This window comes from Limanda limanda, chromosome 11 (assembly GCF_963576545.1).
Source record: "Limanda limanda chromosome 11, fLimLim1.1, whole genome shotgun sequence".
NCBI classification, from domain to species: Eukaryota; Metazoa; Chordata; class Actinopteri; order Pleuronectiformes; family Pleuronectidae; genus Limanda; species Limanda limanda.
The window spans coordinates 13,305,702-13,320,114 of NC_083646.1; the positions used below are offsets into that span (position 1 = coordinate 13,305,702).

General features: G+C 42.3%; 1 protein-coding gene across 1 annotated transcript; it reads left to right on the plus strand.

The window, feature by feature from the left end:
• Nucleotides 1-3,878: 3,878 nt before the first annotated feature.
• stx17 (syntaxin 17) lies at nucleotides 3,879-13,504 on the plus strand. Its single transcript, XM_061080907.1, has 7 exons — nucleotides 3,879-4,044; nucleotides 5,146-5,342; nucleotides 5,442-5,507; nucleotides 7,719-8,030; nucleotides 8,398-8,448; nucleotides 10,239-10,325; nucleotides 12,594-13,504. Exons 2-7 carry the CDS (start codon nucleotides 5,220-5,222, stop codon nucleotides 12,834-12,836), a joined length of 882 nt encoding a protein of 293 aa, XP_060936890.1. The 5' UTR covers nucleotides 3,879-4,044; nucleotides 5,146-5,219; the 3' UTR covers nucleotides 12,837-13,504.
• The last annotated feature ends 909 nt before the right edge of the window (nucleotides 13,505-14,413 follow it).

A 14,413-nucleotide genomic window follows, 5' to 3' on the forward strand; every position in this document is an offset into this window, starting at 1 on the left:
AGGATCATATGCATGGTGTGTTATAAACTGTCAAGAGCTGCCATAGCCCGTCGCATCAGCTCGACCTGTGTTTGTGTCTCAGACTGCGGCTCCCCCCCCCCCCCCCCCCCCGGGACTCCACCACCCACTCACGGCAACAGTTTGACATAAGAAAAAAAAGCAGATTATATAGATATAAATATAAAATATATATATGTATACATATATATATATATATATATACAAAACTAATATTTTGAAGTGTTTTTAGCCTTTTTCAAATATTGTGGTACGAGTTGTGCATTGTTTTTTTTGAAGAAGAGAAACAAAAAAGAAAAAAAAAGTGGCTGTTTTTTTCAATGTCCCTCTTTGGTTTTGAGTTTCCTGTTTGTTCTTTCTCTTTGGTTCACTGGATTTTATGTTCAGCACTTTGAAATCATAAATAGTTCTGATTAATCTGACCGGCTGTGTCCTGTGTTTTGATTCTTGGGAATTATGTCACACGTATATACACACAAATGTAATTTGAAAATATAACAAAGTGAGCAAAGGACCAGATTTGAGCTAAATACCTGTGTGTGCATTTGTGTGTGTGCGCGTGTGTGTGTGTGTTCAGACGCAAAAGCCTCTTGGCAGGTAAAAGGCCTCATCTCTCTCCCAAGGGACCACCGGGCTCTCACAGAGAGTGGAGGGGGATTAGGGGATAGGGGGGTGGTGAAGAGGAGAGATTCATGTTAGCATGAGGTCCAGATCAGCCTCCAGCCTCGTTAAACACCATCGATCGCCATGGTGACATTTCACAGCACATGCCGTCTATACTGTCACTGCCATCACTCACTAGCCCTCCCGCGCAACAGCATGAGTACTCACACTGACACACACACACTGACACACACACACACACACACAAATACACACACACACACACACACACACACACACACACACACACACACACACACACTCTCCGGGACAGCCAGGTGATTGATAATAACTGTGGTTGTGACATTCTCAACGAACTCTGTCGTAGTACGTGTGTGTGTGTGTGTGTGTGTTTTTGTGTGTTTTTGTGTGTTTGCATCGGTGTGGCATGCACATGACACCAAATCTTCTCTTCCAAGTTATTTATAATTGTCCCCAAAAAAAAAATTTAGGAACCAGAAAACACAAATGGCTTACCAGAATATTGCATGTGTGTGTGTGTGTGTGTCTGTGTGTGTGTGTGTGTGTGTGTGTTTGTGTGTGTGTGTCAATGTGTGTGTAGTTTTGTGACAGACAAGGATTGGCCCAACACCTCATGCTTCTGGGATTGGGACATCTGTGTTGATCAGCATGCAGGAAGAGACCACTCACACCATTTTTGTAGTTTTCCTGCGTATGTGTGTGTGTGTGTGTGTGTGTGCGTATGTGTGTCGGTCTGTCCCTCTATATCAGTGGCATTTCTGAGTGACAGGTAAAATAACATGACTACAAAGCAGGGAGCTCTGCTTGATGAGGGAAAACACACACACACTACACGTGCGCCCCAACATGCACACAGCCACAGCCACACACACATTGAGCTGTCAGTCTCCCTGCCAATCGATCACTGCTGACAGAAAGCAGATACACCCAGAGTCTTAATTAGAACACACACACACACACACACACACACACACACACTCACACACACACACACACACACACACACTCACAGACGCATAAAGAATCAATTTTTCTCACTGTGGGTTCATAACTTTTCCTAATCTATTCAGAAATTTTAATTAAAGCCCTCAAATATATTCAATAAAAATAACCCCCAAAAAAATAGCAAATTTGCGATGTTTCTGCCAAATTCTCATGAAATAATATTTTTTTACATAGAAGACATTTTGTCATAGTCCAGCTATAAACAACAGCATGAGTTCCATTTAGCTGCGTCAGTTTCAGGGTGTTGATACTGTGCTGCCTCACTGTCACACTGATGCTGGGACACTGATACACAACGCTAGTGTTAGAAGTCAGAACTCAGCTTTACTGTGACAAGTCCAAATGCTCACTGAGCTGTGAGGATGAGCCGATCACACCTGCTCTCAGGAACAGTGAAGATGCAGGAGGATAGAAATGAACGGCCCAATAGATACAAATGACTGACACCTGAGTCCTCCTGAGTACACACACACACGCACACACACACACACACACACACACACACACACACACACACACACACACACACACACACAAACAAGGGTGAACAGATGTTGAACGCACTGATTGAAAGTCGCTTTGGATAAAATCGTCATCTAAATGTAATGTAATGTGATGTAATGTAACACTTTCTCCCAGAAGCAGACACATGAACCCAAATATTTGAAATGATAAACTGTCTCCATTTCATCCTCTGCTTTCCGCACTCTCAGTCTGCAAGTTCGGGAGTCCCCTGCAGCGGACACACACAGGCACACACAACACACAAACACACACACACACAAATTGACACACTGATTGAAAGTCGCTTTGGATAAAATCGTCAGCTAAATGTAATGTAATGTAGCACTTTCTCCCAGAAGCAGACACATGAACCCAAATATTTGAAATGATAAACTGCATTTCATCCTCTGCTTTCCTCACCCTCAGTCTGCAAGTCCGGGAGTCCCCTGCAGCGGACAAACACACACACACACACACACACACACACACAGACACACACACACACACACACACACACACACACACACACACACACACAGACACACACAAACGTACACAGACATTGGGGGGAAACCCCTGTAGCTGGAGAATGTATTTTACTGTGGCTCCGGGCACAGAGCATCCACTGAGGGTGGAGTGTGTGGGGGTGGCCTGAATGTCAAAGGTAAGAGATGAAGAAGAGATCTGGAAACATGCAATAAACCCACTCACATGAGCTGGTCTGAGATAAGAGGAGGGGAAACCCTGGTGTTCTCTCTTGCTCTTTTCCGAACACCAACACAGAACCAAACATCACATTTAATCTTTCGCTCCACAGGATTGACGCTATTTACACCTGCAGCTAAACGGAAAAGAAAAAACAATATCTCACTTGGAAATAGATCGATTCTCTCTTTGCTTTAAACTGAAGCAGTGAATAACAACATGTAATTGTCCGATGTTATTTAATCATGTCAGGGGTTAGGGAGTTTGTGATATTTCTGTCGCAGCTTGAAATCTGATCATGGTCACATTTTCTCTGATAGCGTAGCTGTTATGAGTAGTTGTGACAAATGGTGACCACGCAGTCACTTTCATAACTAACCTTTTACCAAAAGAATTATCACCACAGAGCCGAGCTGCAGCCAGAGCTTTGGGTGAGGTCGTCAAGTCCAAAGAATTTCAGCAAAACCAACCAGGAAAATGTGACTTTCGACATTTGTTTTGATATAAAAATAAATGCATAAAACCTCATTTTATTTTATTTGTCGACTTATTTTATTTTAATATTTTCTGCAACTCTTATCTGAGTTTCATACCACTTGACTCATAACAGTGACATTTAGATTTAACATTTAATCTAAATATTCCGTCAGAACCAACAAAGTGTATGTGTTTAGTAGCATCACATACTCATGTTATTTAAATACTAATACTCATAATGATAGTATTAATAATAACAAAAGTAATTTTCAAGAATGTGATGATTCCTTTTTTCGTGATTGCTGTTATTTTCTCTTTTTGTTTGAACAAAACATTCAAATACGATCTGTACTAAAAAATAAAAGCTTCCAGTCTCCATAGGATTCTTTCATTGTGTAATAATATTTTTTCACTGGAGAAACTAACGCAGGAGTTACTGGTTTCCATCCCACCGCGGGACCCTGTGAGGAGGAACACTTTGTCACTCGGGTGCTGGAGGAGGTCGGAAACCTTTCGCTGATGCACGGGGAAGAGAGTTGTTTACAAACAAGTAATTCTCAGAAAGGAAAAGTGAAAGCGTCGCTGAAACCTGCGGGTTTAGCTTCACGTTAGTTTTCTCACCGTCATGGAGACTCACAGCAGATCGTATTCTGTAATATGAAACACTTCGCTGGATGATATTTCTCTTTGGTAAGTGTCGCCGTGTGTCCCTTAAGTTTCCTTTAGCCTTCCTTCCCTTAGCATCACACTGGTGTTTGGAGCTAATACTACTATTGTTTATTAACTTTATATTTACCCTCTGCAGCATGTTGACAAAAACCCTTACATGTTCTCTGGTATTTGTCTGTCATCCTCCTGTGAACCACTTTCAGGGAATCTCTGTAGTATTAATGTTTATATTGTTAACAACTAATATTAAGAATCAGTGATTGAGCAGCTTAGCATGTGCATCACTGGACTCTCACTGTTTATATGGGATTGCAGCTACATGCTTTGACTATTTATTGTATCCATAACTGATGAATCAATTCTTAAATTTCCAGTCACCTGCTTCATCGTTTGAAGGAAAGAGTGAAGAAGTCAGGGCTGGATGATGTGGATGAAAAGGATATGAAGATAAAAATATTTCATATCAGTCGATATCGTTACAATAAATGTTATTGTGACTTTACAGGTTCCAGACTGATTTTTGCTCCTGATGAAGGTTGTGGATTTAAATATGAGAATATGAGACACTTGATAAACAGTTAAACGTTTTATAAATCTGAGGAAGATCAATGATGTGTTATACTTCCTTACTGTGCATACACAATGTAAATATTCATATATAATCAACATACTGGACTTTTGTTATATTGCTTTAGATATTTTCATTTCACAATTTCCCATGTGAACCATAACAAATACAAATCAAAAGGTACTTCATTTGAAATTTAATGAAATATGTCACATTTAACAAGCTGGAAACAGGAAAAATTTGTAATTTTTGCTAAATTAATTGATTATCGATATATAAAAACAAAAGATTATTCAAATAAATGACTGAATTTCCTCTTGTCTGAAAATAAAAGTGATTGACCGAGTGATGGTTTCACTGTAGATGTCGTACAAGTAAAACCTCGATCACTCTTTTCACTGAGAGCAAGCTGGCGAGGAAAACATTTTAATCATCTTGTGGCCGTGCCAATTTCAGATGAGTGGGTAGACTTGCATGTGTCACAGAGTTTATTTTTCTGATTTATGTATTTTATTAACATACTCTGCTGGCTTTCCCTGTGTCTGTGGGGGCAGATAGATAAAGCGGAGCAGGTGCAGTGTGTCTGAAGTTGCACAGAGGTGTTGGCTGTGGGCAGTCTGCAGGACACATGGCAGATGAAAGCAACAAGCTGACACTGAGGCGCCTGGAGGCACCGATCCACAAGTTCATTAAAGTGGCTCTGCCCACGGACCTGGAGAGGCTGCAGAAACACCACAATAACATACTGAAGGTGACGGCAGAAATCTGGCTGGACACATGATCTCACCTCCACACTCGTACGTCCGGTCAACAGATGGACAACTCATACTTGTCTCCTTCATTTCCACAGTACCAACACAGCCAGCAATGGGACCGCCTTCACCAGGAGCACATCAACGCCAGCAGAACTGTTCAGGTATCACAAGAGAGACACTGTTTAAAAGCACCGGTGACAGATAGCAAATGGTGACTGGCCTGTCAATACTTTACACTTAAAAAACCATGAAGCTAAATGATATTTTCCAGTTTCCTGATAACAATAAATTTCTCATTCAATCTTCCAGCCTCTCTGTCATCACGGAGGCATTAACTACATTTTTCAAGTCTTACTCCGGCAGACGTGTGAATGTGAGGATTGTTCGGATGATGATGTGATTCACCACCTCTCGAAATTGCATGACCTTGCAACAGCAGAGCATGTTTGTGGCCGAGGGTGTTCACATTTTAAAATTGAAAGTGACGACCAGTAGAGGCAGGACATGAAGTGCTGTCTTTGTCCAGTCAAATATTGACAGAGTTCCTTGTGAGTGAAGGAGATGAGTGTCAGTGGTCTGTTTGACTGTTGAAGCCAACACCTTTCTCAAACAAATGCATTTTGAACTGTGTTGAAACACAATGAGAAGGTGTCTGGGACAGCCACCTGTTATTACTTCACCAGGTCACATGATGAAAAACGTTATGATCTCAGAATCAGAATCAGAAGGTATTTATTGCCAAGTAGGTTAACACCTACCTGGAATTTGCTCTGGTTATTGGTGCATACAATGAACATAGAAACATAAAAACACAATAAATACACCACACATAAGAAAAACAATAATAATAATAATAATAAAAAAACAATATATATTTACTCACTATTTACTTCTTATTTACTCACTTTTTCTAATATTTATACAAGGTAGCATGGAGATCTGGTTAAATTGAATACATAAATTTGATTAAACCTATACGCTTCGATTTGCTCAGTAAAGTAATCAGGAAACATACCATAAAACAGGGAAACATTGAAAATAGAAATAATATAAAAGCAAAACACAGGAATAAAAGAGACTAAGGTATTAAAAAAAAGGGCTGCCACAAGGGAGACACCACACCGGATAAGTCATCAAAGACTTAATTAAAGTTCTGTCTAGAAATACCATCTTCTGTAAAAAAATCAGGACGAGAAAAGAGTCGCTACCAAACCTTGAACACGCCAACTCTTGTTTGTGTGCGTGTGTGTGTGTAAGTGCTTGTGTACTTGTTCACATGGAGAGTGTGAAATGCCTTCAGGGATGTTGTTGCCTGGAAGCCACCGTGTCTCTGAAGGTGAACTGAGTCCGGGCAGACACACACCTATCCTCTCACCATTCCCCACAAATCCCAGGGACATACGCAGAGTGCTTTCCCGTGTCTGCACAGTGTTAATACCGAGTCGGGGTTAGTCTGCTCTGCTTTCGATGGGTACTGTATATACTGTAAGTGTGTGCTTATGTTCCGGAGATGGACACAGTAGATAGAAGGTGGCTGAGTATGTTCAAGTTTAGACTGCCTTTCTTTCCTTCTTGCTTTTCTTCCATTTCTCCTCTGATGCTCCTTGTTCAGAAACAGGCTGCAGTCTCTCTCCTCACTGATGATTGACATGTACTCTCACTAGCCTAGCATCAAGCTAGCCCCCCAGAGGAAGGCACAGGCAGACTCAGTGCCCCCACCTTTGCTACAGCAGCCACAGCAGACACTTGGAGACACGAGACAGAGTCAATACTGTTGTATCATGAATATCTGCTATTGAGTATGTGGTGGGTTGTCTGTCCGTCCGTCTGTGCGTTCGAGCCACTTACGGTCACGGTTAATTTGCAAACTGACAGGTGCCTGACCCCGAGCGTCTCGTTGCTAATCAGTGTGTTTTTCAGTCTCGTGCACGTGAGGACAAGTGTATGCACGTATGTTTATTCATGCTGCGTAATTAGCCGAATGTGTTATCGGCAGCACGTTGACCCCCTGAGCCCGGGTCGTCCTGCGGCCTGGAGGGCTGATGGCTGGGATGTAATCCTCCTGTCACCCTCAGGGCACGGCGGGATGAGGAGGCTCGCTTTCTCCAGCCTCACATCTGAACCTGATTAAGCCGCTGCCAAAGCACACACAGAAACACACAAACCAGGCAAAATGACCATGAATGATCAGTTTTAGGTGAATTTAGAAGAAGTAATGCATGTAATTGCTTTCTAGAAGTTTACAGGTTTCAGCTACTTATTAAGCAGGTAACATCAATTTAATTCCAGTTGTTTGGCTTTATAAGCTTGTGCTGTTTGTCTTTTTTTATTTGTTTTATCTACATAATGTATCTGTAACTGTCGCCCTGCAGCAGCTGAGAGCGAACATCAGAGAGATGGAGAAGCTGTGTTCTCGGGTCCGTGTGGAAGACGCTCACGCTCTGGAAGCGCTCGTGAAGCCGGTCAGGGACAGAGCATCAGCCGCCACATACGACTTCTTGCTTCTGCACTCTAACCCCGTGCCCCAGCCGGCACCCCCTCCATCACCTGCGTCTGCCAGCAGCTTCCACCATGACGACGATGTGGGCGAGGCGTCGATGTCTGGCGGCTGGCAAATACAGCTGCAGCTTCCAGAGATTCCTGCCGATCAGAGTGCGGCTGAGTCCTGGGACAACCTGGAAGAGGTATTGCAGAAAATAAACCAATGGCTCATTTCTGTTCAAGTGTCCTATCAGCTGTGGCAGAGCAACCATCTGAACAACAGGACCAGGACCCTGAAACTAAAGGGAATTTAGCCATATTTGTCTGCACCATATGTTGCATGCACACATTAATCATCACTATAGCAAGATCATCTAATGTAAATGATTCATTTGACCGGTTTCTACAGACACACCTATTTCAATTGGCTTTGCTTTATAACATATTATACACATTCTTACTGGTTAATTAAATTGTCACTCTCCAACAGTATTGACTTTGACTGCAGCTCTAAACTTGTGTGATGAGCAACATCATATTGAAATAGATCTAATATTGTTTCTCTCTCAGGATCTGAAGGAGCTGAGTGGTCTGGTGACAGAGTTCAGTCTTCTTGTCCATGTGAGTAGGAACTCTTAACTCTGCCCTATATCTCAACGTTGTGTGCATTTCTCCATCTACATGTGTGCACAGCTACGCCTGTGAACAAAAACAACGTGACGGAGTGAGTTTGCCTATAGCGTTTCCAGGAAGTAGTGTGTATTTGACCTTGTGTGCGTGTGTTGCCTGGTAAGGCTCCTCCGAGAGAAGGTTACACAGATCAGCCCGGGACTAGCGCTGGGGTCTCGGAGGCCCCTCATCCAAAGCAAGAGTAGAGACAGGGGAGAGAGAGAGTGGGAGGATTTGGGTGAAGACAGCAGGTTGTCAACAGGGAGTAAGGAGAGAAACAAGGGACGCATCGGAGCAGGTGGAGAACAGACGGTCCAGATTATCACTCTATCCTCAGGGATGGAGGGAGCGAAGCAAGGAGGCTGGGTGAAAGCAGAGATTAACAGAGAAGAGAGAGATAGAGAAGATGTACTTATGTTAGAAAAAACAGACAGAGGCATGGGGAGGTAAGAAAGAGCATAGACATGTTGTTGTGGTGTCTCTAGGGGGAAAGACGCCGTTAGGGGAGTAATATTCCAGCGCTCAGCCACAGTGGAAACACTGAGTGTGTTTGAGTGTGTGGTTGTGTCTGTACATGCGTCATGTGAGTGGATGTTCCGGTGCTTGTCTGCGTGCTCGTGTGTTTTTCTTTGAGTCGTCTGGGGCTTTCAATTAACTCAAGGATTATTTACCAAAAAGACAAATGAAAGAATTTGAGAGTTTATACTTGTTTTGCCTAAATGGTCGACCGAAGACAGCGATGGGGTTATCAAAACGTGACCACACTACAGAAAAAATATTCATTTAATTATAATTATGAAACTATTGTTATAAAATAATTGTTTTTGTGATTTTTCTTGATCATTTTTGTTTCCTGTTATTACAGTTTGGTTGCATTTTATGCCTTTATGAGTAAGAAATAGTGAAGAAATATTTGAAATTGAGATGGAGAGACGGTGCAATAAATACAGATTTGGCTGTTCCAACTCTGGCTGTGGGAATTTGTTTGTATTGCACTACTTTCAAATGATTATTAAGAAAACAATAAGCAGATTAATAAATTAAAAAATTGTATCAGCACTATTATCATTTAATCCTGAACAGTATGGCTCCTGCTTGTCAGATCTAACGAGAGGGAATCCAAGTCAGAAGAATATCTAAACTGCCTTAGTGAGAAAATATTTATTTACCTGGGAATGTAAGAGAAGAGGTAAAATGGATAGAGCTGAGTGAGGAGGTGAGAGAGGAAGAAGCTGTTTTGAAGAAAGGTGAGGAAGAGGAGGAGGAGGAGGAACGTGTCCTGGTTGTTGTTTGGTCACTGTGCCTATCTGGGCCTCACATGGAGAGAGACAGCTGCCACTCTGAATATTTCATGAGTTCTACACAATCACACACACACACACACCATATAGCCCTACCCCCAGTATAATCTCCATTGAATATACCTTCAGCCTCCACGCACACACACACACACACGCACACACACACAAACCCTTCCCATGTTATCTTGTGCCATGGAGCAGAATCTGGACACTAAAGAATACGTACTAGTGCACAACAGGTGGTCCCTCATTCACACGAGATTGTGTGTGTGTGTGTGTGTGTGTGTGTGTGTGTGTGTGTGTGTGTGTGTGTGTGTGTGTGTGTGTGTGTGTGTGTGTGTGTGTGTGTGTGTGTGTGTGTGTGTGTGTGTGTGTGTGTGTGTGTGTGTGTGTGTAAATATGTTTATATGTGTTTGTGAGTGTCTAACTCCTTTGCATCAGTCCCAGCAGGAGACGATTGACAGCATAGAGGACAACGTCAACACAGCCGCTGCCAACGTGGTGGAGGGGACCAAGAGCCTGGGGAAGGTGTGTATATGCGTATGTGTGATTGTGCGATTGTGTGTGTGGTGTTTGGAAGATAGGGAGATCGATGGCACTTTGCCTCCCAGCCATTCCACGGCGTTTGTCCCTATTGATCCGTTCGAATACGGAGGAAAGCTGCAATTAAGGAAATAGAGAGAAGAGAGGGATAGAGCAGAGGGGAGGGCAGGAAGAGTGATAGAGAGGTAGGATGAGAGGTTGACAAGCGCGGGTCTGTGTGTTCGTGTGTGCGCGGCATTAAAGAGAGGTTTGAATGACTGTTTAATAGTTTTTCAGGAGCAGTATTCAGGCGGCAATGTCAATTCGATACACTCTTAACACTGAGTGTAACTCAGAAGGACACATCAGTGCCCTTCACACATATTACACAAATGATGAACTTTTTGTCCGTATTACCCAGAATGAATCACTTGTTTTTCTCAAACCACAGTCATACACACAGTCACACACACACACACACACACACACACACACACACACACACACACACACACACACACACACACACACACACACACACACACACACACACACACACACACACAGCATTGAAAGCAACGCTCTCTAACTATCTTCCAGTATTTAGTTTGGCATTAAATGAAAGGAAAGAAATCTTCACTCTCTCAGATGAAATGTTTCATGTTGATCTTTGTTTCACTCACACTTTGAGGAACATCATGTAGGTGTGAAGTAATAAGACACTAATTTTAGAGAGGGTGAGGACATGAAGGTGTGATTCTCTGTGTGCTGAAAAGTCTGTATATGCAGTCTTCCACCAGAGCATACAAATACGGTTTCTCCTTTCTCCTGGAGCAAGACACTAAAGTCCAAATTGCTTTCAGGGAAGGGTATGGAGGGGAGAATTAAAGTCAAAATCATTTCACTTACTATGATAGTGATATAATGGTGAGAACACCACAAACCATATTCTGATCTTTTGTCTTGAGGTGGCAGCAGGAGTCCCAGATTATTATATTAATAGAGTGGCACTCGATGGACTTCTCTTACTCACTCAAGCTGCACTACATTACACACACTCATAGATATCAGCCCTTTTAAATGTGCCTGATAATTTCCATCAAGATCTATGAAATACACGGTGGGAAATCAATGAAAATGTCAACAAAATGCCACAACCTCGCAATATTAAAGAATGTGATGTGAAAGTCCTGGATTCGCCCCTTTGTTCAGATCCAGACCTAAACTGGTTCTTTCCTGGCCCATGTCCCACCATTCTACCCAGTCTCAAGAAATTCAGTTCAGTAGATTTTGCTTAAACCTGCTAAAAGAGAAATGCCAATGAAAACATAACCTCATTTGCAAAGGTAAAAATCTAGTTGGATAAAACCAAAAGTATCTGCTATAATACTAAATACTGATAGGTGCACCGGCCTTCAGGCAATTTTAACTTTTGTATAATATAATGATTACTTCAAATAATAAAAAAAAAAAAATCTAATTTAATTCAAATTGAGTTTACCCACATGGTGACACAAACAAAGGTTGACCTCTGTAAATTTAGCAGCAGATGTATTGGGATGCACATTAGAGGAGAGGGCTGTGGAGAGATAGCGCAGATGAGAGGGAAGTCGGATGTTTGAAAGCTTGTAATCTGTCATCAGGTCAAACAGCAATACACACACACACAGACACACACACAAACACACACACACACACTTTCAGTCACACAACACCCACATATCCTGCCGTCTTCCACAACCTGTACCCAGAGTCCTTTTAACTCGGCTTGGATGAAATTAAAAAATTTCCTCAACTGCCACAGGGGTTGGGTCAAGCAATGCTGGCTTTTGAACTAGATTAATTTAATGGTGAAGTGTTAATCAAGTGTGTGTCCCTGTGCGTGTGTGTGTGTGTGTGTCTGTGTGTGTGTGAGGACGGTCAGAGAATCAGTCATTAATTGCCATCAGCAAAGAGCACCTTCCACTGTGATGATAACGGCTGTAATAACAGACCGGCCACATCTCTCTTGATTTCCTCCGAAATGCAGATAATGAAAATGCTTTGATGCGGCTGTGGAAGAGTCGCTTTACATTTACACATGCGGCCTCGTCTTCTTCTCTTCCTTCCTTCCCTTGCACCTTGTGTGATCATGAAAGGATAGACACGTCCAAACTCTATCTCACTCCGTCTTCAAGCCACAAAGTACTAATACCTCCGAAACGCATGTGTACGTGTGTGTACGTGTGTGTCATATTAAAGTCCAGCGTGTTTCTCTGCCTCCTGTCTCTCCAGGCAGTGGGCTACAAGATGGCGTTGCTGCCAGTAGCCGGGGCGCTGCTGGGCGGTGCGCTGGGAGGACCACTGGGGCTGCTGGTGGGGTTAAAAGCCGCTGGGTTGGCCGCTGCTGTGGGAGGTTCTCTGGGGTTCGCGGGGGGGAGCCTGGTCCAGAAACACCGCAAAGGCCGAGTTGAGATACAGATGAAGCAACTGACGCCGCCACAGCCAGAAGAAGCAGAGTCCAGCAAAGACAAATGATGCGGCTTGTCCTCTGTCCTCAGCTGCTGGTTAATCACTGAGGTTTCCCATGTTTCCCAATTAGAAGGAGAAGCCAAACTCAAAGAGATTTCCGGTACCGAGCACCGTGGGGAATCAGTGACACATTTACAGCCTTGTTGAAGATTTGGATACTTTTATGTTTGTGTGGAATAGTGTTTCTACTTTTATACACACAACAGAATTTTTTTTAAATTCTGATCGCAGCAAAGCAGTGATTTTTAATTCCACTGTGAGTGAGGCCAATCTGACAGAGCCTGACTCGGGTGTCAATGCTTTATTCTGACTCGTGCAGATTGGAAGTGAGAGGGAGGTGAAGGGTTGGCCACTGAAACATTTGTGTGACCGGGTACTTATGCAGGAAATAACCATGTGTACAGCTCTACCACTGAGACTATATAATACTAATAATGTGTAAAGAAAATGTTTTTGACTATCATCTCTGTGGTGCTGCATTTATTCATTAATGTAAATTTAAAGTTGCACTGCTTCAGAGTTTATATCAATTATTCTCCATTTACACACAGACCTGTTGTTTTTGCACAAAAGGCACCTATGGGCCACAGTCCAGTTCAGTGAGTCTAAGAACCTGCCATGTATTGATTTCACCTCTGACGGTTTCCTGCCAAATAAAACCTTTCATTTCACCACTCATGTCTTTTATTCAGGGTTTCAACAAGTTCAACTTTAAAACACCTTACATTTGAAGGGACATCAGAGTCCCAGAATTTCTCAAATATGATTGAAGATAAATTGAAGTAGCCAAATGGAGAATTAACTTTATATTGCTGTGTTATCTCACTAACTACAGGCAGAGTCTAATGCAGTATAATCATACCTAAGTGTTTGTAGATTTAGTTATCTGTTGCATGTTGGTTTTTTAGTTTTGTTACAGCGAACTTATATCTTTATCATTGAGAAATAAACCTCAACACACAGACAAAACATTAATAGATTTACTAATTTAAAGTGTGACAGAAATTGTATTAAATAAACGTTAAGATAAAAAAGAAATACCTCAACGTAGTTGAGATAGTATGTAATATTTCAGATGTTATAACCTAAAATTCTAATTTGATTAAAAAGTTTAAATGAATGAATTTAGAATATTTTAAGACCCAACTTAAAACACTGGTTAGAAAAAAAGAACAAACGACGGCAGTAAAGTTCAGACACACTCACAAACGACGCATCAGACGACACAACATCCTGTAAAATGATTTTTAATTTACTTTACTCCCCTCTGAGATGACTGGTTTGGAAATGGCATCACACTACCCCCTGTTGACCTCCTGTATGTGGGCTGATATGTCACTATGCAGGCATCTGTTGGCCTCTGGAAGGGAAGGACTCGCGGTGCAAAACTGAGAAGATGCACCCCCCCCCCCACTCGTGATCTGGCTTCACTTCATTCAGTGGATCTCAGGGATCTAGACTTGTACCAAAACAATCTCAAAATACATCAGAGGAGACAAAAGCCAGTTTTGAGAGGACTTGTATTAAAGTCAGAATGAAATTTCCACCGTTCACTGAATGATCCCCCCCCCCCCTCCCCCCCA

Bases quoted from the DNA above. Each gene is read 5' to 3' on its own strand.
- stx17 (XM_061080907.1), top strand. From the start codon at position 5,220: ATGGCAGATGAAAGCAACAAGCTGACACTGAGGCGCCTGGAGGCACCG. The intron at 8,449-10,238 runs GTGAGTAGGAAC...CCTTTGCATCAG, and splicing joins AGTTCAGTCTTCTTGTCCAT to TCCCAGCAGGAGACGATTGA. The intron at 10,326-12,593 runs GTGTGTATATGC...CTGTCTCTCCAG, and splicing joins GGACCAAGAGCCTGGGGAAG to GCAGTGGGCTACAAGATGGC.